At 38.7% G+C, this 22,770-nt stretch overlaps 1 protein-coding gene across 1 annotated transcript; it reads left to right on the top strand.

Annotated features, from left to right (window-relative positions):
• The first annotated feature begins 1,034 nt into the window (after positions 1-1,034).
• On the top strand, positions 1,035-20,234 carry f13a1b (coagulation factor XIII, A1 polypeptide b). The gene is made up of 15 exons (XM_072688764.1): positions 1,035-1,118; positions 7,555-7,793; positions 8,603-8,791; positions 11,431-11,679; positions 12,950-13,068; positions 13,489-13,596; positions 14,324-14,501; positions 14,733-14,871; positions 15,574-15,677; positions 16,085-16,173; positions 16,511-16,664; positions 17,021-17,296; positions 17,798-17,958; positions 19,061-19,197; positions 19,467-20,234. The coding sequence occupies exons 2-15, from the start codon at positions 7,595-7,597 to the stop codon at positions 19,606-19,608; spliced, it is 2,244 nt and encodes a 747-aa protein (XP_072544865.1). The 5' UTR covers positions 1,035-1,118; positions 7,555-7,594; the 3' UTR covers positions 19,609-20,234.
• The last annotated feature ends 2,536 nt before the right edge of the window (positions 20,235-22,770 follow it).

The raw sequence follows: 22,770 nt of genomic DNA, 5'->3' as shown, positions 1-22,770 counted from the left end.
TTTTTTTATCAAACTACTGTCACATGGACGTTTTTACAAAGCCTGCGGATATTTTATGAAAAGACTATTCATAAGATGGGTGCAGAAAGCCTCTTCACAATCCCTTTAATCCAGACGTAATATACTGCCACTCGCTTTGGCCACAGGCCACATTGGGGGCTCTACATGTTCTAGCATTGGAGCTGTTGGTGGATGAAGGCAAGGGTGCTGTGCTGAGCATGCTAGTGGTTAGATCATGCCCGTGACTCAACTTTTCCTAGGTATCAAACCTGGTCTGAACAACCAAGTTTTGTTTCTCAGTTTAATGGGCAGAGTAAGGTGTTTCCATATTGGCTGCCTATAGTGATGGCGCATATAGAAATTCTGAGCAATATTAGGTTATAGCACTTGCAATTATGACACTACTTGTACTTTTCACTTTTGAAAGTATGCTTTTTAGAAGCTCACGAAAATGTTATATGTGCAGTTATATAATGTATTTTAAGTTCATAATGTGTTTCATCCTCAAACAATGTTCATTTATGCCCAAAAAGCCTCCTTGGGACATTGTTATCATGCATGATTTTTTTTACTTTTCTAACACTTGCCTGTCCAGACAGAAAAGAAGGACATGGTACATTCCTCACTTAGCTATTTATTTGGTCACACATTGCCTTCCCCAAGTGGTTTGTCTCACTTAAAATACACACATACAAGTATTTCACTGGACACACACACATTGAGTCACTTTAGTGTGCATGTTGTTCTTCTTTTTCATGTTTTAAACAAGACAAGAGACTTCCTTCCAGTAAACAACAAGTCCATTGAGCTGTCATAGAATTGTAGACATTTAAACATAGTTACTTTACACACACACACACATATTCAAGCACACAGTCAAGTGGTCCTACACAGAAACATACCCTTCAGCTCTCATAGTGACATCCACATCTGCGCAACACCCAGCCCAGAGGCTTGGTCTCTGTGGCATTTTTGACACACACACACACACACACGGTGGGCTACTCCTTCTCAGTATATAAATGGCAGTAACAGGGGAAATGATTGTGGCAGCTTCAGGAGCCTGAAGTGTGTGAGACTCTCCAAGTTCCTCCAGCCTCTCACTTAGTAAACATCAGGTTAGTAAACCTATTTTTTTTATTTATTATTTATCTGGCTTTAACAGAGGCCTTTTCTTTCACTGAACAAATATGTATGGATGGTGTGAATGTTATTTAAGTTTGCATGTTACCTTACATAGTACAGTGTTGGTGAAATATAGGTTATTCACTGTCTTTCCTAAATATTATAAATACCGTTTAAAAAAATGATGATGTAATATGAAATGTCATATGTATGTAAAAGTGGCACATTTATTGATTTATTTATTTATTTGAGTTTTATCATTTAAATAAGACTTAATTTACTTCTATAACTAAAGGAAGCTTTTATACCTATATAAAGCCAATAGAGGAGTCCAAACACAAGAATGCTACACTGTGTTTTGGAATGATACGAGTGAGGAAGTGTAGAGTTTTTTCTTCTGTATATCCCTACCCCAGAACCCCAGTCAAAGGATGGTTAACTGGCACTGGAGAAGTTTAAAGGCATGAAGATTTTATCGATTTTTATTGATTACAAAAATAAGTCATATAAGAGATGTTTGAACAACTTCAATTGAGTTTGTTGGGGAACACAAAGAGCATTAATAAGAGTTAGTAAAAGTAACACTGCATTTAGTAGGTTAAACTTCAAAATTGCTTAAGGTCACACAGATGGATTTATTAAGGGTACATGATCCGCTTAGGTACATGCCAGAGCTGGATAATGAATACAGTAATAATGTTATACCATATACTGTCAGGCAAATGCCACATATGAATAAAACTTTCTGTATAGTATCAGAAAAATCAGAGTGGGCATAAAGAGTATGTAAAAAAGTGGTAGAGAGAGAGAATGTGAGAAAGATTGGGAGAGTCAAATTCTAAATGCTATTCTATCTCAACTTAACTTACCCAAAGTGTTATCTTTTAAACAAGAGTTTGTCCACTCAGCCAATCTAAAGTTACCATATGTAAATATTCCCTCTCTGACAGAAATGTAATTTTTGTGTGATGGAAAAGCACATTTATTACTAATGAAAAAATATAAAAGTAGAATCAGGTGCAGCACATCAGCATATAGTTAGACATAGTTAGAGAAGAGATTCTTGGGGTGTCTGTTTTTTTTTTTACATGACTGTAGGATGCGTGCTTTAGTATGAGTGGGACACCACTTTTAATTATAGAACAGTCTGACCATCCAGGGCTATGCTATAAACCCAGTGTCCAGTGGGGAGGTACAGGGTGTATAATGCAGAGCTTTCCTCATAATGCAAAGTTGTATAGAATGTCCTAGAATTAATGATGGTGTCCCACTGATACTAAAGGACTTATCCTACAGTGATGTGAAAAATTGAACACCCCATGAAACTTCTCTCTAACAATGTTCTAATCATTTGCAGCTGATGTGCTGCACCTGATTCTAATTTTAGGCATTTTAATTAGTAATAAAAGTTGGGAAAACTGCACAGGAAAACTGCACTTTTATTAATTACATTTTACAAATGTAGTTTTTTACATATGAACATTGGACAAGGCTTTAAATTATAAAGCAGTGCTTACACATTGCACCAAATCCTATGCAACAACATCAGTAAGTGATAAATAAAAGTTAAGAATCTAACTTTGTTTTGGGAGACGGACCACAGCCTTAACCCCTCTTTCTCTAGGTCTTCTTTCCCATTATATACTCACACCTCACAGTCTATCCCCGTCCTAACAAACAAACTGTGGTCTGCACTAGCAAATCATCAAATGGGTTCTTTAAGCCGCATGCTTCTTCACTTTGCAGAGATCTGTTTTACTCTGCAAGCCAGCTATGAAATATAGTTCACCTTTTTTAACAACCACTTTAACCTTCCTGCCAATTACATTGCACATCACAGATGTGGCCAAAGGTGGACCAAAATGTTCTCCAGATTGATTAGCTTCTCTCCAAAGCAGCTATATGTCCAAATATTTGTGGAAACACTTCCAACTTTTTGTTGCACCCATTGCTGACACAGGTGTGCAAATGCACACACACAGCTGGTTTAGTTCCTGTGGAGAGATTTTGCCAACAGACTGCCTAAACATGAACCTTTTGGCAATATGCCTAATGCCAGGTGTGGGCTAGATGGGTATAAAGCCCCCCAGCATTGAGCTGTGGAACAGTGGAACTGTGTTCTCTGGAAGGATGGTTGGTGCTTCATCCAATACTTTTGGGATGAGTTGGGGAGTTAACGATGGGGTGGGGTGATGATCATCCAATATCCTGATCTTACTTCATGTTCTTGAAGCTGAATGCAATCAAATCCTCTTAGCAATGCTCCAAAGTCAATATGAAAGCCTTTGCTGGACAGTGGAGACAGTCACTCTACCAACAAAAGCAGAAACAAAAGCAGAAATGGTGAATGAGCAGGTTTCTCAATACTTTTGCCCAAATAGTGTACATTATTTAATATTATTAGCACACTGATGTTGAAGAGGTCTCAAAAACTTCAAATAAAATTATGTATCAAATATGATACATCTGGCTTTAAAGGGTTAAATATGGCATTAAATAGCTTGGGGGGCTTTTTTGTCAGCTGTTAATTTAGCTAACCAGTTGCCAGGTTCTAAGCCTCTATTGGAATAGAACCAATTAATGAGCAAGTGTCCCAATACTTTTGTCAATTTACTGTATTATGACAGAGGAATATGGGCATCATTTGTGTTACTCACTACTCAATGTCTCAAATGTCCTATAAAATCCAAAAGACTTAGTGTGTTTTCTAATGCATGTCACTGTGTCACTAACTTGTGTTCATGTGTGTGTAAGGTAGTATTGCATAAGTTCTTTAAGTGCCTAAGTCAACCAATAAAAATACACTTAAGAAAACATTTCTAAAAATTAAAATGAAAAGTGTTGATAGAAATTTTCCCCTCTCCACACCAACTCGGCCAAGCATAAGTGTGGAAACTGTGGAATCATCTGCAGTTTGGCTTTCCGAGGCGCTCTGGGGGAAAACAGTGCATTCACTGTGTACATGGATGACTCACTGGTCCAGAGGGGTCCACCAGGTGCCAACACAGTGCTCAAACAGCAGCCTTTTCACCAGCACACACCCATTATGTAATGAAACAACCTCAATTACCTGCTTGTGTTTCTGTAGTGACGTAGTTTGTGCCGTTTTTAGTTAGAAAGAAGACAGCTGCTGCGTTTCCAGCGTGGCATAAAAAATATCCTGCAGACGATTTAAGAGGGAAAAAACATTCATGACAGGTAGCTGTTCGTTTGGAAAACCTTCCAGCTAAAAATGAAGCACATAATAAAAAGTCCAACTGTGGCTTGCAACCAAGGCAATCAACAATCAACAGCTTACAAAAAACAGACACTCAAGCTATTCATGCTGCTCTTAATCCTTTTAAGCCACATTTATTTTATTTGATTCATATTCGAGTACAACATCAACATCAGTATAATGATTAAATAATTAATAAATAGCATACACTATGGTCAAAAGTATTGGGACACCTGTTATTCATGGCCTCTTCTAAAATCAAGGGTAATAATAAAAATAATAAAAGCTAATTCTGCTTTTGTTGGAGTAACTGTCTCTACAGTCCAGGAAAGATCTCCAACACAGTTCCACTGATCCACAGCTCAACGCTGAGGGGTTTTATACCCCTCTACCCCACACCTGGCATTAGGCATGGTGCCAACAGGTTCATGTCTATGTGCTCCAGAGAGTCCTATTCTATTGGAGATGCTTCACTACAGTGTGTTTGTGTGCATTGGTGCAACTTAAAGTAGCAGTGCATGCATTAGAAGGGGTGTCCACATATACATATAATTAGTGTTGAGCAGTATGCCGGACCCTAAGGACCCTCGGGCAGTTTTCGCGGATGCCTAAACAAACGCTACTCTCACTAATTCGCGAGTATGGAGGAGATTAACCCACACTGCAATGAACTAACACGCGGTTTCGGTTAGGAGATACGAGATCATCAACCAGTAGGTCTGTCACGCACCCACCCACGGAGAGGGTGCCAAACTCTTTCTGAACACGCTGCAGTAATGATGGAGGACTAGGACTGGGGTAAAACTGCACTCTTTTTTCCCCCTTAAGTTCAGTGTTCATAAACTTTAAACGTGCATGTTATTGCTTAGTTCTGTTTGTGGATTGCACCATAAAAGTATTTGATAAACACTTCATTTAGAGGTACTGGTCAAATAAGCCACTGTTTTCTTATAGGTTTCTTTGGGAAAAAAAAGTCATTCATTAGTCTTCTAGTTTTCAGTATTTGATTTAATATTTAATATTTAAAAATAATAAGTACTGTTTTATGCAGACTGATTCTTTATGTTATATCATTTTGTGGTGCAGACAAGCTCTGTAGTACTCAAAGCCTTTATTTTATGCATTATGAGATTTCATACAGAAATACTGTGATTTTTAACATGAAGCTGCCAGAATCTTAAAACAAAAATACTGTGATCCACATTCACAGTCAGATAGCTCTGATTAATTAATTAAATAATAATTAATTAATTAATTTATGTATGAAAAACTGCATAAATAAGAAAATAAAGTCAGACACATGCTTTTCTTCACCCTGGTGGATTTTCTGTGCCCCAAAAATATACATACAGACTTGTATGTTTAAAATTACTAGGTGTCAACTATGGGTTCTCTGTGTTTTAGTTTGCTTAAAAACAATTGCTATAAGCAATGCATTATGGATGTATCAAAATAAATGTTGTATGCAAAGTTTTATTGAATTCCTTTTTTCAGTAATTGGTCAGAAGGTCAAATAAACACCCAGTTTTAAAGAATTTTCCAGCAATTATTTGATGGTTCATGCTTTAATGAGTTAAAGTCTAAATACTCAATTCATCACGGATTCTTAAAATCGTTGCCTGTTTGAAACTAGCATTCAACAAGCAGACCAACAGACTCCAGTAGGCATCCCAGTGTCACTAGTTACTATTTATTGTGTCTTTCTTTACTGAGAGCTGAGACAAATTTATCTTTGTTCATGCATATTTGCTGACTCAGGCTTCTGGGTGGCTTCTGGGTAGCTCCTGGCCTGGGTTGATTAAGAAACAGATGTGATGAGATCATGTTCAGGTCATCCATTATCATATGTTGATGGAAGCCACAGGAATGTGTGACTTCCCTGATAAAATGTAACATTGTGGTTGGTTGGGAAGGGAAGAATAGTTTTGTTGCAGGAAACCAGTTTCTGTTTTTTACTGACCTCAAAACGATAAACTCTAGCATTAACAAAATGTACAAGCAGACAGTGGGTAAGAAGACACAGGGAACTGAAGTGGTATTAATTCACTCTTTTGTCAGAAACCAAGCCAGTTCTTCCTAACACCCTTGAAAGTTAAATTGGTGAAATAATACAAAATCATAAAGGATATAAGGTTGATATAAGATGAAGATCGTGGGCAAGAATCAGGGACTGAGGCCTTTAATTACTGTGATTAACTTGCTTTTTGGTGACACCAAAGGGCAGTGTACACACAAATGTCATGATCATGAGCCCTTCACAACACATCACACATTGTGTCATTCAAATATTTAGCTTTTTTTAATCTTTGTTATAGAAATTATGCTTACAGCAGTCTCCGGCAGGGCTTAAGCCTATTCCAAGACTAAACTTTACTTTCAATGGAAAATTACCATTCCGAATGTACTGTAGTCCAAGACTCAGTCTAATCCCTGTCTGGGAAACCGTCTCTGTATGTCCAAATGTTTTTGGATACCCGTCTAAAGAATTTATTCAGCTTCTTTAAGGTGCATTCATTGAACAGTTGTATAAGCTTCTTGATGTGTTCGAGTTGTCCTCCTGTTTTAAGGGGAAAGTACTAACATAATAAACAAAAAAAAAGAAATTGACATGGGCAAGATTATGTCAGTTAGAGGATCTAAATGTCATTTTGTTTTGGTTAATGTTCAAATAATTGCCCATCCTTACTATTGGCATGAGTTGGGGAGGTGATCGTCCTGATCTCATTGAAGTTCTTGCCTCCCAAGATGACCAAATCCTGACAACAGTGCTCAACAGTCTAGTAGAAAGCCTTTCCTGGACAGTAGAGACAGTTACTCCAACAAGAGCAAGATCAACTCCTTTTAATACCCTTAATTTCAAAGGAAACAATGGAAATTTTTTCTGAATAAGCAGATGTCCCAATACATTTGTCCATATGTATGTTTATATTTCTCTGCTTTGTGTCTCCAACTTCAAGGAATTCTGGTGCATTTATATTGGCCCATTCATCTCTTAACAAACCTGCATGTAATAAAATAATGCCAAGCATTTTTTTGAAGTTCTCTGATGTACCAGAAATATTGACATACAACATTCAACATCCATCCAAACAAATTTACAAAAGCAAACATTGACAACTTTTGACACCAATGGGAATCAGTCATTGTTATGTAATCCTTGGGTAAGGTGTTGCATTTCCTGCTCACTTTTTCTTCTTTTTCTGCATTTCTAGGAGTTTGTGTGTAAGTGGTGCTTTCACCAGTACACTAACTATGGCAGACCAGGAGACTCCTGAGCATACAGAAGCACCTGCAGCACCCGCAGCGCCTGCAGCTCCACCTGTACGCCCGAGACAGGTGTCCCACCGCGGACGCAGTGTGGCTCCTGTGGCCAGCTCCAACAAGGCTGATGAGGAGATCCCAGAGTTTGAGCCCTTCATGCTTCTTCCGAGAGGCCCTCCACCTCTTAATGGTAAGGAATGGAGCATGTGTCCTTCAGTGGGGTACAATCTGCCATGTACATTTAGATCTTACTTAGTTTTGGGGCTTGAGTTACTACCACTATTCTCCTCCATACTGAAGCTACAGGAACAATCAAAGAATTAAAAACAGATTTCAAGCTTCACCCATCTGTGTCTTATATTACTTGCAATAACTCTGCAAATGCTATTACTTCATGACCTATTTATTGTGCATCTTGTTTGTGTCGAACAGCTAAAACCACCAAATGACTGCACAAGTGAGTCTTATTGCTAATACTTACTAAGACGCACAGACGTCTATACAGAACCACCTACAAATGTTGGTTGCCAAAAAACATTTAACCAGGCAAAGAACCATTTATGCTTTCAAATGATCCATTGAGTTGTAATGGTTCTATCTAGAACCACTGCTTAAAAACCCTTGTTTATGGAATCTACAAGTATATATTCTAGTACATGTAAATATTCTAGAGTACTACAAAGGCCTTGTAGTAATCTGATTTTATAAGCTCCCCGGTAGTGACTTTAAGCTACTGTAGATGGTGTTGCATAAGGATGATCAGGCTACAAATACCAGGTGTATGGATCCATAGACTGAGAAGAAGTGGTACAGTGCAGTGAATGTCTCATTGGATGTGTAAGGGTCTTCTGAATCATTTTACTTTAATTTAAATAATTTATTACAATATAAAGAGGGAATTTTTTTTTCCGTTTTCAAAAAAGATGTTTTCTGTTTACTATTCTCTTGGAACAGGTTTTGCCATGTAAGAATGTTCCCTTCCATGTCCCTGTTATGTAGAGTACCTGGATATCTGGGATGTCGATATGATTAAGCAGCCCCATGAGATGAACAAGCAGAGGCACCACACTAACCTGTACTCCAATGACCATCTGATTGTGCGCCGAGCCCAGGAGTTCCAGATTAAGGTCACCTTTAACCGTCCCTACAAGCCTAAAGAGGACAAGTTTGCCTTAGAGTTTGTTATAGGTATGTTTTATTCTAAAACACAGCTTTTACTTACTTGTTGCTTTAAATCACAGCTGCACTTGCAGTCAGGTCCATTAATATTTAAACAGTGATATCATTTCTTTTGATGTTGCCTTTGTACACCCCCTTAATGGATTTCAGGTTTAATTCAATGGGTTGAATTGGACAGTTAGTTAATAAGCTGATAAGTTTCATGGCTAAGTGCAGCAACTGAAGACAGCTGTAGTAAAAGCCTGGTAAAGCATCTTAAACAAAAGCCTTCCTTTTGAAGACAGATTAGGACAGATTATTATTTTGCTCTTTTGCCTGTGCAAGGGCCTTCAGAGTGAACTGAGTACTAATCTCCAGCAAAATCCCACAAAACTTTAAAAATCAGTTCCACAATTTCCTTGGGTTGTTTTAATATAACATAATGTATTATAATTTAATGGGCAGATGTTTTCTGTTCACTTTTTTATGGGACAGGTTTTTCATGTTCTCATGCTGTGTCCTTGTTATGTACCTGGATAACTAGGATGTCAACATTCGTTTTAGACAGTCATTGGCTGCAAAGGTTCTAATAGGTATGACTGTATATATTAGGTGTTTTTTAAAGGGCTAACTATGTGTAGATTTGGGTCGCTTCATAAAATAACTTCTGCTTGAGCTTATTAGCATAGACACGCCACAAGGCACTAAACTGTGCTTCACTCCTAAATTCTGAAGTGTTATTTGACACTTCTCCTGGTGAATTCTGTGGTCTTCCTCTTTTTGTGAATGCAATGGAGTGTATGTTGAGAAACAATTCCTGTAACACACAATAAAATGCACTTAGTTGTGTCATGGGGAGTGAGGTGTAAATATTGCTCCATAGTCACTTTCCCTTCTCGCTGGCATGCTTCCTCATGCACCAAGTGTTTCCTCTTCAGCTTCTTCTTTCCTGTGCATTGGATGTTAAGACACTGATATTGCAAATTGCAACTTCTGAAGTACTGAGTTGCTTACAGAACTGGAGTTCACCTTTTTTGTATATTCAGCATCTATCCGCATAGTTATGTACTTCCCTTCTCTTATTGGGGTCTTTTATGTCTTAAATAAAATGATAACACTGAATATGAGAGGTGTGAAATATAGCAGAAGTTTATCAAAGTACAAGTCGAACTGCTTTCGTAAATGTAAACATAGTTATTGCACACTTATGTTCTATTGTTAATGACAGATCATCTGCTTTTTTACAGTGAAATGAACATTACTAATCTGGTGATGAAGAAGGAACATTTTCCAATATGCAGAACAAATTGTGAAGAAACTTCATAGTTAAAAAACATTAGTTCTATTTGTGTGCCTGACATGTTCTCCAAAATAAGTCATGAATGTATTAGAATTTGTCCAAGGCAGCCAAAATAACCCATTTAACCAGTTAACACCATCATTGGCAAGGCAAGTGGCCATTCAAAGTGCTTGACTGAGGGGAAAATACAAGTATAATATATATAAATATTTTTAATATAAATAAAAATTAAGTTAAATTAGGATAAAAACTGCCATTTCAGGATAGAAATGTTGTAGAGCTGATGGTGACTAATGAAACACTTCCTGGTAGCTGATTCCTTTAAAATGCTCTCTGTCAATTTAACAGTAGCGTAGTAGCTGTCATAGGCAGGGCTAACCGAGTAGTTCCCAATGAGAGTTCTGCTTGGCTCATATAGCTGCAGCATATCAGAAAAATATGCTAGTTCTACACCATTAAGACGTCTGTAGAAATAGTCAATTTAAACTTGATTCTGTAACTTGTTCTCAAACTTGTACCCAGTGTAAGTATGGGGGTGATGTGTGCCCTTCTTTCACTCCTGGTAAGAACTGCATTTTGAATCAACTGAACCTGCTAGAAATAAAGACATGAATGTCTGTCAGAAAATCTTAAATCTTTGTTGTTGTTCTAATGCTGGTAACAGCTTTTATATGGCTGCTAAATCTGAGATCAGAGTCCATTAGTACATCAAGACCATACATTACTATCCCTAAATAAAATCGCAGTTTTTGACTGCAGAAAGTTGTGACTCATACACTTAGTGATGTGCTCAGGGCACTCACGCAGTGAGTCAAGGGGAACATTGTAATTTGAGCAGAGGACCAATTAGGAAACATATATAAATGAAATGAAAGCCCAAGAATTAAACCCTGAGGGGCACCACAGGTCACTGGCACAGTTTCAGAAACATTATTCCTCATCGCAGATATGAACCAAATTATTTTAGGACATTTCCTGAAAGTTCAACTCAGTTTTCAGGTCTATCTATGATCCACTGATACTAGCAACCACTGCTTAACTTTTTAAATATAAATAAATTGATGATATGATGTTATGAACAAGCTAAAAACTTTAACATTTAAATTTACAAACAAGACCTATTATGACCACTGTATATAAAGAGAAAGAAATGTAGACTGGTGTTTGATTTAACCTTAATTAGTGAAACAAGGAAGACAATACATACAGTATAAGGTATCTGCATGTCCACAACGGACAGGTACATTGTAAGAAAATATACCCTATAATATTTTCCCTTTGGCCTAAATCCTTAAAGCCTTGTAAGTCAGTCAAGGCTACCCTGCATGTGGATACTCTTCTAAATGTAATGTATTTTCCTGTCCACTAGGTGCCAGCCCCCATTACAGTAAAGGAACCTACATCCCCGTCTTCCCTACTGAGGAGCGCCAGAGCACATGGCGAGGTCAAGTTGTTGATAGCTCTGACAATGTTGTCACCATGGGCATCACAACGGCCCCTGACTGCATTGTGGGAAAGTATGGACTGTATGTGGCTGTGGTCACTCCGTATGGCATCCGCAGGACAAGGAGGGACCCCAACTTGGACCTCTATATCATCTTCAACCCCTGGTCACCAGGTGTGGAACTGCATTTTCACAACATGAAATTCCACATGTTGCTGTGTCATGTAGTTTTATATAACAGGGAGTACTGCATACATTTGTGTGAGATGTTTGAAATCGGAAATCAACTGATATGCAGTGTATTTTAACTTCTCCAACAAAGTCCACGTAACAATATGATTATACACCGGCAAGTGTAAGAAACATGCCCAGATTGTGATGGCAAGATGACTGGCTCAGAACATCTCCAAATCATCAGGCAGGGGTTTTTTTTTTTTTGGTATGCTGTGGTCTGTACCTACCAAAAGTGGTCCAAGAAAGGACAACTGGTAAACTAGAGACAGCGTCATGGACACCTAAGGCCCCACCCCACAAATTAGATGACTTAAAGGATCTGCTACTTGCGTTAGTCTTTGTGCCAGATACCACAGTAGATCTTGCCTCGAATGGTCAGATCTGTTATGGCAGCACAAAGGGGGACCTACTCAGTATTAGAGTAGACAGGTAGTGCTGATGTTATGGCTAATTGGTGTATATAACTGCATACATTTACATACTAGACATACATTAGACAAATGTGTGTTCTTAAATAGCAGCTGCACTTTTAAACACATGAGCCAAAAGGGGCCCAATATGTCAAACCATAGAACAGAACAAACACTTTAGATTCCCTAAAGAACTTTTATCTGGTACAAAGTGAGGTGTGAATCTAAAGCTTTCAGGTAGAACCCTTACATAAATCAATGTAGAGTGTTATTATTGTTCCTTTACATTAATTTTGTACTTTTTTAAATCTGAGCATTATGGTCATTACGATGGATCTGGTTGTGTTGTAACTGGCGAACACAGAAGCAAGGTGGCCAATCCATTGCCATTTATAATGTGACTAGTTTTGATTACTTCCAAAATCCAAATTCCGGTCCTAGGTTTTGTATTCATTGGTAGTTAATTGAGCTGTTGAGGTCACTAATTGATCACCTAGTGTCATCCCAAACAGTAATAGCAAAATCCAGGGTGAAACTGAATTTAAGGTCAGATGTTGAAGAGCTTAACAGTGGTTGTTTTTTAACTGGAAACTCTGTGTATGGTTGCTGATCTGAACCTAACCTCAAATTATCAGGTTAGATCTTTTCCAGACATCTGTAAAGCCTGTACCCCCAGCAGCTGTTATGAAAGAATACGCATGGGCTGAGCTCAGATACATCACAGACTCAAGAGAAAATGAAAGAATAGCTTTTCTCTGCCTTTGCCTGTGCCCCTAAGTAACTGTGTATTCTCTTCGTAGGTGATGGTGTGTTCCTTGATGATGAGGAGGAGAGGGAGGAGTATGTGTTGAATGAATTGGGCATCATCTATCATGGGGCATATGATGACATATCTGAGCGTTCCTGGAACTATGGACAGGTATGGATGCCCTGACACAGTTTTTTTTCTGTATATTATCATACAGAAATTAGGGGGCATCTTTGTTTTACATTACATTGTGTTATACAGTGCCTTGCATATGGTAGCTTAAGGCAGCATGAGGCAGCTGTCTTATTAACCTTAAAATGGATTCCTCCAGGGTTCTTTAGGAAACAAATATGTTTGCCTTAGGAGTGTACTCCACATTTTTGGAGGGGGTGCCTTGCACAGCTTTAAACCATTTATAAAACCTTAGAAACACATGCTGAGCTGGAATGTGTCTGTAGTGTTGGTTGGTTGTTAATTAATCTGTGAGTCACAACTGAAGTATTTATTGCTAACATCTGCAGATAAAACTTCTAAATGTCAAAATAAAGGAGGGCCTATGGTTTGCCATGTTGATCTATTTCTGTCTTTCAGTTTGAGTTTGGCATTCTGGATGCCTGTCTGTTCATAATGGATAAAGCTGATATGCCCCTGACCAACCGTGGAGATCCTGTCAAGATCAGCAGGAAGGCCTCTGCTATGGTGAGATATCATGACTATCAACACCAAATGCCTCAGAAGCCTTAGAAATCTCCTCCTAATAAAGTGTATGGGGAGTTTATATTTCAGATAGTTTTCCCCTTATGCGAAGCATACAGTTGAGAGTCTGCACTAAAGGTGACAGAATATACTGTGGATGTTCTTCAAAAGAGTAAACGCTTCATTCATTTTAAGACTTGCATGTCTGTTTTTTAGTCCAACAGAGCTGGCAAACCATCTTCAGATTTAAGAACCATGAACAGATTAGTTACAGTTTGTAACACATAAACACAGCACAGCAGAATGGGGGATTTAAGTATTGACAAATATGTTTGTCTATTTGAGTTAGACTCTGCTAAGGTTTAAGTCATGCTACACATCCTGAAGTTTTGTTATGCCTTATATGCCAGCGGCGCTTACCTAGCGACTTTTCAAGCGATTTGACCGCCACTGACAAATTTCCAGTGTCGGAATAAAACTCAGATAAGTCTTGCTAGAGTTTAATCACACTCCCGTCATCTTGATTGTTTGGTGTGCGGTGGTCAGCATAGCTGTCTTTTTCTTGTCTTGACGTTCTGATAAAATCAACCATGTTTAATATTAATCACAAGTTTTTAGTCTTTGTTTAAATTGCAATGTGGACACTGTGAGTAAATAGGTGAGAATTAAAATAATAATAAAATAAATAAATAAAATAAAGTAAGTAAAAATAAAATTTCTGATCTAACAGGTGAACTCGCGTGATGATGATGGTGTGTTGGTGGGGAACTGGAGTGGCGATTATATGTATGGTGTGGCCCCCACCTCCTGGACCGGCAGTTCAGAGATCCTTCTGAATTACTCTAGCACTGGAGGAATGCCTGTCTGCTATGCACAGTGTTGGGTCTATGCAGCAGTCTTCAACACCTGTGAGAGACTAATATCATGCATTTACTGCCCTCTGCTGATCAAATAGCATTATTGCACAAGAACACCAGCTTCTGTACTTTTCCCAGTTAAAGTGGATAATCACTTAACTAAAAGTGAGCTAGTACACCATGTTAATGGATTACTGTCAGATATGATCAGATTTTAGGTCCTGATTCCTGAACATCTCTCACATTGCTTGAGTGTAACAACTATGTTGATCTCTCTTTTAGTTTTGCGCTGCCTGGGCATCCCTAGCAGAGTTGTGACCAACTTTTTCTCTGCCCACGACAACGATGGCAACCTTAAGATGGACATCATATTGGATGACATGGGCAAAGTGGACAGGGGCCGCACTAGGGACTCCATCTGGTCAGTGTTGTTGCTAAGCTGCCAAGACATGAAGTTTTGACTGTTTGACATATAGTGCACTATACAGTCGGCAGAGTTTCCTAAACGTATACTTCAGTACTAAAATAATTGCTCAAATAATGTTCCAAACACAGGTTCACTAGATGTCTAGAACTAGAACTTAAACTACTAAAATACTGATTTCCTTAGAACGCTAGTGGGACTAAGTAGTACATCCAGTATCTATTAATCTGTTTTTGGGATTCTTTCAGTCCAAAACAAAAAGCTCACAGACACACATTGTCCAAATGTTTGTGGACACCCCTTCCAATGAATGCATTCAGCTACTTTAAGTTGAAATCATTGCTGACACAGATGTGCAAATGCAAGCACACAGCTTTTCTAGTTCCTGTAGAGAAGTACTACCAATAGAATAGGAATCTCTGGAGCAGATAAACATGAACCTATTGGCACTATGACAATATAGTGTGCATAGTGTTACAATGTGCAGTGTAAACAAACAAATATAATTAGTATCTAAATATTGATGACTGGAATGTAACTGAATAGATATAATTAAAGTAGTATAGTAATAGTAGAGGCAAGTACAAATCTATCACAATTTAAAAAGGATTACCCCTTCCATTAGTGTAGAAAAAAATAGAACCTAAATATAGGAGGGCTTTCTTCTTGATCTTATGCTGAACTGTTGATGCCCTGCAGGAATTACCACTGCTGGACTGAGTGTTACATGTCCAGACCTGACCTGCCTGAGGGCTTTGGAGGCTGGCAGGTTGTAGATGCTACTCCCCAGGAGACGAGCGATGGTGAGAACACAAACACAAGCATACAGTACCAGTCAAAGATTTGGACACACCTGGTTATAAGTGTTCTGATCATCATCTTAAAAACATTCGATCCAAATGCTAGAGTGACCATATTTTACTTTTCAAAAAAGAGGGCCGTGGGGACACACGGGGTATCCACCGTAGTTAGGATGTCGTGGCTGGGGGGCGGGGGGTTCAAGTTAGCCAAATTTTATGATGAACTGAAAGGAGATAATTTGGTCAAATAGGCTATTAAGGCTATTGTTTTTGTTTATTATGTATTAATGTACATATATATGTGTGTGTATGTATAAATAAATACATACATTTCATAACTTGCTTCATTAAATAGCATTGTAGTAATCTTAGCCATAACTGTAATCTGTCACTTGGTCACTGTGTGGCAGGTATGTACAGATGTGGACCTGCATCTGTGGCAGCCATCAAACACGGCCAAGTCTGCTACCCTTTTGATGCCCCATTTGTGTTTGCTGAGGTACGTTTTCTGGATGCGACACCTTCCTTATTACTACAATTGTTAATTCTAGAGGCCACTGGGTCTTAGCTATGAGTCGCTGTCCTACACAGTTTCACCTGGATCTCAAATCAATGCAGTGGTTCTCTGCAGTAATGCCACAGAAGAACCACATCTGGTTTCCTGAGATCATTCAGAGAATGTTTCACAATTGAAATGTTTTCATGGGAACCACACAGTTTAATATAAGATATAAAATACTCTTATTAATTGAGCTATGTACAGAAACAGTCATAAATAATACACTGTGTATTCTTATTCTACTGCATGTGATGTTTATGGAAATTGCTCTTGGCAGGTGAACAGTGACGTGGTGTTCTACCGCAGAAGTAAGGAGGGTACACTGGAACCAGTGAAGGTGAACACCAGCCATGTGGGCCGCATGGTGCTGACCAAAGCAGTGCTGCATGATGGACGCAGAGAGATCACTGATCAGTACAAGTTCCCTGAAGGTAGGGGAGCAACAACAATGGTGCATGCTAGGGAATGTAGTTCAGCATAATATGGAACTTTAGAGGGTTTAAGATTTTGAAAGTGATTTAAAAAAAATTACAATCATGGGTTATGTATTTTGTGTATAAGATCTATGACCAGGTGATTTAGATGCTGATAAAAATACTAATCAAGTGTTTAATAATATAGTGATATGCAGGTATACCCTAAAAAAATAATGCATATTTTTGTCCATTAAGTGTACATTATCCAAACATAGTTATTGTTCGAAACATTGCATTAATTTTGTTAATTACTTTGTTCTGTTAATGTTCTGTGTAATGATGTAATAACACCTTTCCCTCCTTCTCTGCAGGCAGCCCAGAGGAGCGCAGGGTGCTGGAGAAGGCTGAGGAGTTTGGCTGCCAGCGGGAGAAGGCCTCTGTATCTGAGGCAGATGTAGATGTGGAGATTTCTGCTGTGGAGGTGCAGCTGGGGAATGATTTTGATCTGGAGCTGGTGTTTACCAACCGCAGCAGCCAGCGGCGTGTGGTGGAGGCCTACGTCAGCGGCACCGTGGTCTATTACACCGGTGTGCCAAGCGCTGAGGTTGTGTTCCAGACACCCACAGTGAAACTGGAGCCACAACAAAGTAAGAATGGGGGAGAGAGAGTGTATGTGTCTGTGTTTGAATGCTTGCTTATGTGCATGCATGCAAGACTTTGGTAAAGCTTGATGACCAATAGCGTTTACATTAATTATGTCATGGTCAAGAATGCACTTAAATTTGAGTGTTATTTAAAAGCATCAAAACAATGCCTCAGGTGTGAGGCAGCATATATGCAACAATTTTATGTAACAGCTTTGGTGAAGTGGGCAGGAAAACTGTGTCAGAGAACTTACTCTACCTCCCCAGTGCTTCTTTCACTTTCAGTGATAACTCTGTATCTCTTAGCTTGTCCAGAAAATGCATGCAAATTACACTTCCTGACTATAGGCAGAGCCCATGAGCAAGTAATGCTAATTTTCACATAATGCTGCTTTAGGAAACTGTATGTTTCTCTAGAATATATTATTTACAGAACAAAGTCCCTCAGATTATTCTGTTTCCAGTTATTTATAAACTGTATTAACTTTGCTCTGCCCCCTGCAGGTAAGAAGGAGAAAGTGCTGGTGCGCAGCAAGGACTATCAGAAAAAACTGGTGGGACAGGGGAACCTGCACTTCATCACTACAGGGAAAGTAAAAGAGACAGGGCAGATCATTACCGCCATGAAGCTCATCATCATACACAATCCCAGGCTCATTGTCCAGGTCTGACACTACCTTGGAATATGTAGTCCTTAAAGTATTTAAGACTCAGTTCTCAACATTTCCACATTCAGTACAGTCATTCATTTTTTTTGCCCATAATGTGCTACAACACTTAAAACATAATGTTACATGACATTTTTATACAGCTGGGCCAGTAACACATTTGTTAATTCATAAATGAGGATTTATGAAGGGGGCAGTGGTGGCTTAGCGGTTAGAGCACCAAGCTATAGGTCACAGCACTGTGGGTTCAGTACCCGGGCTCAGCTAGTTGCCACTGTTGGACCCTTGAGCAAAGCCCTTTACCCTCACGTGCTCCCGGGTGCTGCATTGATGGCTTGTGTGCTCACTACCACTGTGTGTGTTTACTCACTAGTGTGTATGTGTGTGTTCACTGCACGGATGGGTTAAAGGCGTGGTCAAATTGCATCTGTGTGCAACACTAAAAATGAATATACTTGTCTTATTTTAACAGTGGATACAATTATTCGACTGTAAAATAAATGTGAAAATAAATTGTTATATGTGAATAATGTACACTATATGTTCGAAAGGTTTGTGGACACTCCTTCTACAGGGCTGTTTTTGTTACTCAACTCTAATACTGAAACTTTCTGTTCATTTTGGCACCCAAGCAGATCATGTCGATTTTTATTGGCTGTTACCGAGGTCGCATAAAAAATACTGCAAAGACACTAATGTGTGGGACTAAGTGGAGAGCCAACCACATCTGAAAACTGACATGCTAGCTTCAAGCAGCAAAACAACACAGACCAAAAACTTTGTAAGACTGAAACTTGAGACTCAATTTAAACTTCCTGGGTTGTGTGCAATAACAATTTTCCTTTTTCTGCATCACCTTATAAGGCTGTTTGTGAGACACAAACCCAGTTCCTCCCTCACATAAGACCACACAGATGTGAATAGCAGTATAACACACCCTTTGCACACTCTGCTTACTGCAGTTCTGTAGTGCTAGTGAATATTTAACTAGAGATTTGAACTATTAGCCTTTAATATACTATAATATAACCTTTTATGAATCTGGCCCATCTTCCTTCTCTTTCAGACAGACTCACTGTTTTTCATATGTCTTTGATAGGTTGCTGGATCTTCTAAAGTGAGTGAGGAGATGTATGTGACGGTGGAGTTCACCAACCCCTTTAAGTTAAGCCTGGAAAATGTGTATGTTCGACTGGAAGGGCCTGGAATCATGCCAATTCATACCAAGCAATACAGGTGAACAAAATTAAGCTCACACCTCATCACAGGACAAAACCTCACCCTAGCCAAGCTGTGTTTACTGTGGGACATCACTGTTCCTTTCTCACATCTGCACTCTTTGTAGTAGACTATACTAAATAACCCCAACTTCCTGAGTAATTTACAATATAGACCAGCTGTATGCCAAGATAAGATTAATTTACAGTATTTTGCATTTACAGTTCTTTATATTAATGCTTTTACTACTTCATGACTAAAACTGTGTGGATGCTTGTGCTTTACAGCATAATTGCCCCAAGCAGTTCTATAACATGGACGGAGCATTTCACTCCTCGGAGAGCAGGCACCACCAAGCTGATGGCCAGTCTGGATTGTGCTTCCCTCAGGCAGGTGTATGGGGAGGTTGAGGTCACCATCCAGCCATAAAGTCCAGATAGAAAGGGGAGGAGGATGTGGGCCCTGGCATCATTAGACCAATTAGAAGAGCAGCATGGCTAGAGAACTGTGTCCTGTAATACAAACACAGCCTATATTCTGTAACACGCTATATGCCGTTGGTGTCATGTGTATTAGACTGTCTTAATAGCATAGAAACAATAATAACAGGCTGCACTTGCACTCCAATGTATTTCATATTATTATTAAACATTAACCAGGTAAACAGTGCTGCTGGTTATGAAAATAAAAGCATCTGAGAAACACGTTTGCCTTCACATTCTGATCATTTACTGAAAGAAGCAAATGAAACCTCATTCAAAGCATTACGGGATGATTACACTAATATAAAGGAGAGGGAAGAAAACACATCTCACTAAAAGCTAACATACCCCAGTAGAAGAGTGTCATTATTTTGGTCAATGGCAGGTTCTGTCTCTCAAAAGATAAATACAATTTTAAATGCTGAGTGAAAAGGTTTCTCTGTAATTTACGGATGTCTGTCTTCTTCATCCTCGTGTCATGGTCTAAAAACTAGAAGACCTGAGCAAGCATATGTGCTGATAAGAATGAAGGTAAAAATGATGGATAGTGCTGAGAGAATTCATACTATTTTAGGATATTTTTAAAAAATATATCACTATCAGATTATATTAAAGTTAGTAAAATGAACCCATGCTTCCTGGGTGCTGCTGCTCTGTTCTGAATAAGAGAGTTTTCCAGCTGAACAAAAAAAATCTTTTAAAATTACACCCAAAATATTTTCAGTGTTGTAAATGTTGGTCAGATTGAAACCACATTTCCAGAAAAGAAACTCATTATTGTTGGGCTGTATTTCTGGAGAATTCCTTCTTCCCAGGTGCTCGTTCAGTCTCTCATCACTTCAAGACTTGACTACTGCAACTCTCTTCCGGCTGGTCTCCTGCATACCATCAGGCCCCTGCAACTTATCCAGAATGCAGCGGCACGGGTCGTTCTCAACATTCCTAAATTCAGCCCTATTATTCCACTACTGCGTTCTCTCTTCACTGGCTTCCTGTAGCTGCTGCCTGCATCAGATTCAAACCCCTGACTCTGGCCTACAAAACCAAGAACGGACCAGCCCTTCCGTACTTGATGGCAATGGTCAAAAGCCGATTCGCAACAAGAGCCCTTCCAGCTTCAAGTACAGCTCGGCTTGACCTGCCATCCCTCAAAATCCACCCACCAAAGTGGTGGAACGAGCTTTCCCTGGGTGTCTGAACAGCAGAGTCGCTCGCTGTCTTCGACTGAAGACCCACCTCTTCTGAGAAAACTTGGGCGAATAGCAGAGTGGTCACCTTACTTGTTGAGTTGTGTTTAGTAGTGTCTAAACTTGGAGGTATCTTTGAATTTCTAGCCTATTCAAACTAGCTGAAGTTATTCTTGAATAAATAGCACTTTTGTAAGTTGCTCTGGATAAGAGGGCCTGCTAAATGCCTTAAATGTTAAATGTAATGTAAATATTTATGTTGTATTTTTATGGGCGTTAGACTACTACATTGTGTGAAATTTTTTGTACGATAATTTTGTCAATACAATAAGAGAAAAATAAAGCAATAAGAAAAATGCAAACATATGACATTGTGTTTTCAGAAAAAAAAACATTTATTCAGTCATTTAAAAAGACTAGGATACACATAATATATGGACATGTGATCTTTATTTATACAATATTTGTATGTCCTGGTCTTGGTCTAACTGTTCTCTGGATGTTTCCTCATTGCACAACTTCCATGAAAATCAAACATGCCTGGCCTCTTTCTGAAGGTAGATGCTATACTTCAGCTGTGGCAAGAGCTACCTGTAGATCCCACAATCACAGCCTTCTTTACGCATGTGGTCTTCTGTTGGACTGAACTTGCTAGATTGGCCTAACCTGATCAAGTTGCACTTCTAAATAATTTAGCGGACAGTGGAACCGCTTATTTCTAAGAGATCTTTTTAAATCCCTTCCCAAACACAAGTTTATCTACAACCTTCTTCCTGAAGGCTTCAGAGAGCTCTTTGAATCTCACTGTGATAATAACAGTCGCTCAGACAAAATGTCTGAGGGTTAAATAAGACTGGCTCCTCCAAAGACCCCTCTAATGATGTTCTAATGTTCTAATCTGCAGCTGATGTGCTGCACCTGATTCTAACGTTAGGTATTTAAAGTAGTAGTAAATGTGGGAGTGCTCTTTTTCCTCAGAGAAAAAAATAATATTTATATTAATTACATTGTTAATTACATCATGTATTCAGTTCTATGTGTTAAGTTATATTACCTCCATCTTCCAATAGTATTCAAGTACAGAACAAATGTCCATATGTTTAAATATATATTTCTTCAGCTAGTTAAATCAACTAAAAAGTAAAATTAGGTTACTTTTTCAAGAGGGATAAAGTACAGAGGGCATTGATTGTTAAGAGTCATACTGTATGTGTGTGCTTTTGGAAAACAGATAAAAGTTCATGCCTCTCACCTCACTAAATTTTCAAGCTACAATGGTCTTGACCTGCTGCTGTTGACTTGCTGTTGCTGTGGAGGTTTTCACACATTTACTAGACCTTGCAAACCCCAAAAGGTCACATGACTTAGAAGAAATAGCAGCTGATGGAAAAAAAACAATAATAAGCACTGTCTGAAACAGGTCCTTAGAGTCAAATTGATTAGACTGTGGGAGATTTATTTTCTGTTACTGCTTAATTAACACATCTCATCTGAAGACAGCGTACAGGTTGATTTGTGTGCAAGGAGAAGAAAACTTTTATGAATGTTAATGGATTTTGTTCCCTGTGAGAAGAGGTTAAATACTTCAAAATTGAGTAAGTTCTCACATCACATTAGGCCACTCTCAGAATGACTGAAGTGTTCACACTTGCAGATTGCTTGCAAAGGGAAATTTACTTCCAGAGTAGAGAGTCTCTAAAATGCAGAACGTCAGTACAACTGGAAATGACTTTAACAAATAAACTGCTTATGAAATATAAGAAGATCTTTCCCAATAAGTATGCAGCAGTGGTGACTTTTCAAAAGATATGTCTTGGTATGTCTGTCTGCTTAAGGTAGGACAGCCTCTCATCTTATCTTAGTAATGAATGTCACAGATTGTAGATTAAATTAATAATGCATCTTAATCTCATGTTTATTAA

Source organism: Salminus brasiliensis, chromosome 9 (assembly GCF_030463535.1).
Source record: "Salminus brasiliensis chromosome 9, fSalBra1.hap2, whole genome shotgun sequence".
Taxonomy (NCBI): Eukaryota; Metazoa; Chordata; class Actinopteri; order Characiformes; family Bryconidae; genus Salminus; species Salminus brasiliensis.
Note: the sequence above shows the minus strand (reverse complement) of the source record. Positions and strands in the feature narration are given on the sequence as shown.

Bases quoted from the DNA above. Each gene is read 5' to 3' on its own strand.
- f13a1b (XM_072688764.1), top strand. From the start codon at position 7,595: ATGGCAGACCAGGAGACTCCTGAGCATACAGAAGCACCTGCAGCACCC. The intron at 13,069-13,488 runs GTATGGATGCCC...TCTGTCTTTCAG, and splicing joins GTTCCTGGAACTATGGACAG to TTTGAGTTTGGCATTCTGGA. The intron at 13,597-14,323 runs GTGAGATATCAT...CTGATCTAACAG, and splicing joins GCAGGAAGGCCTCTGCTATG to GTGAACTCGCGTGATGATGA.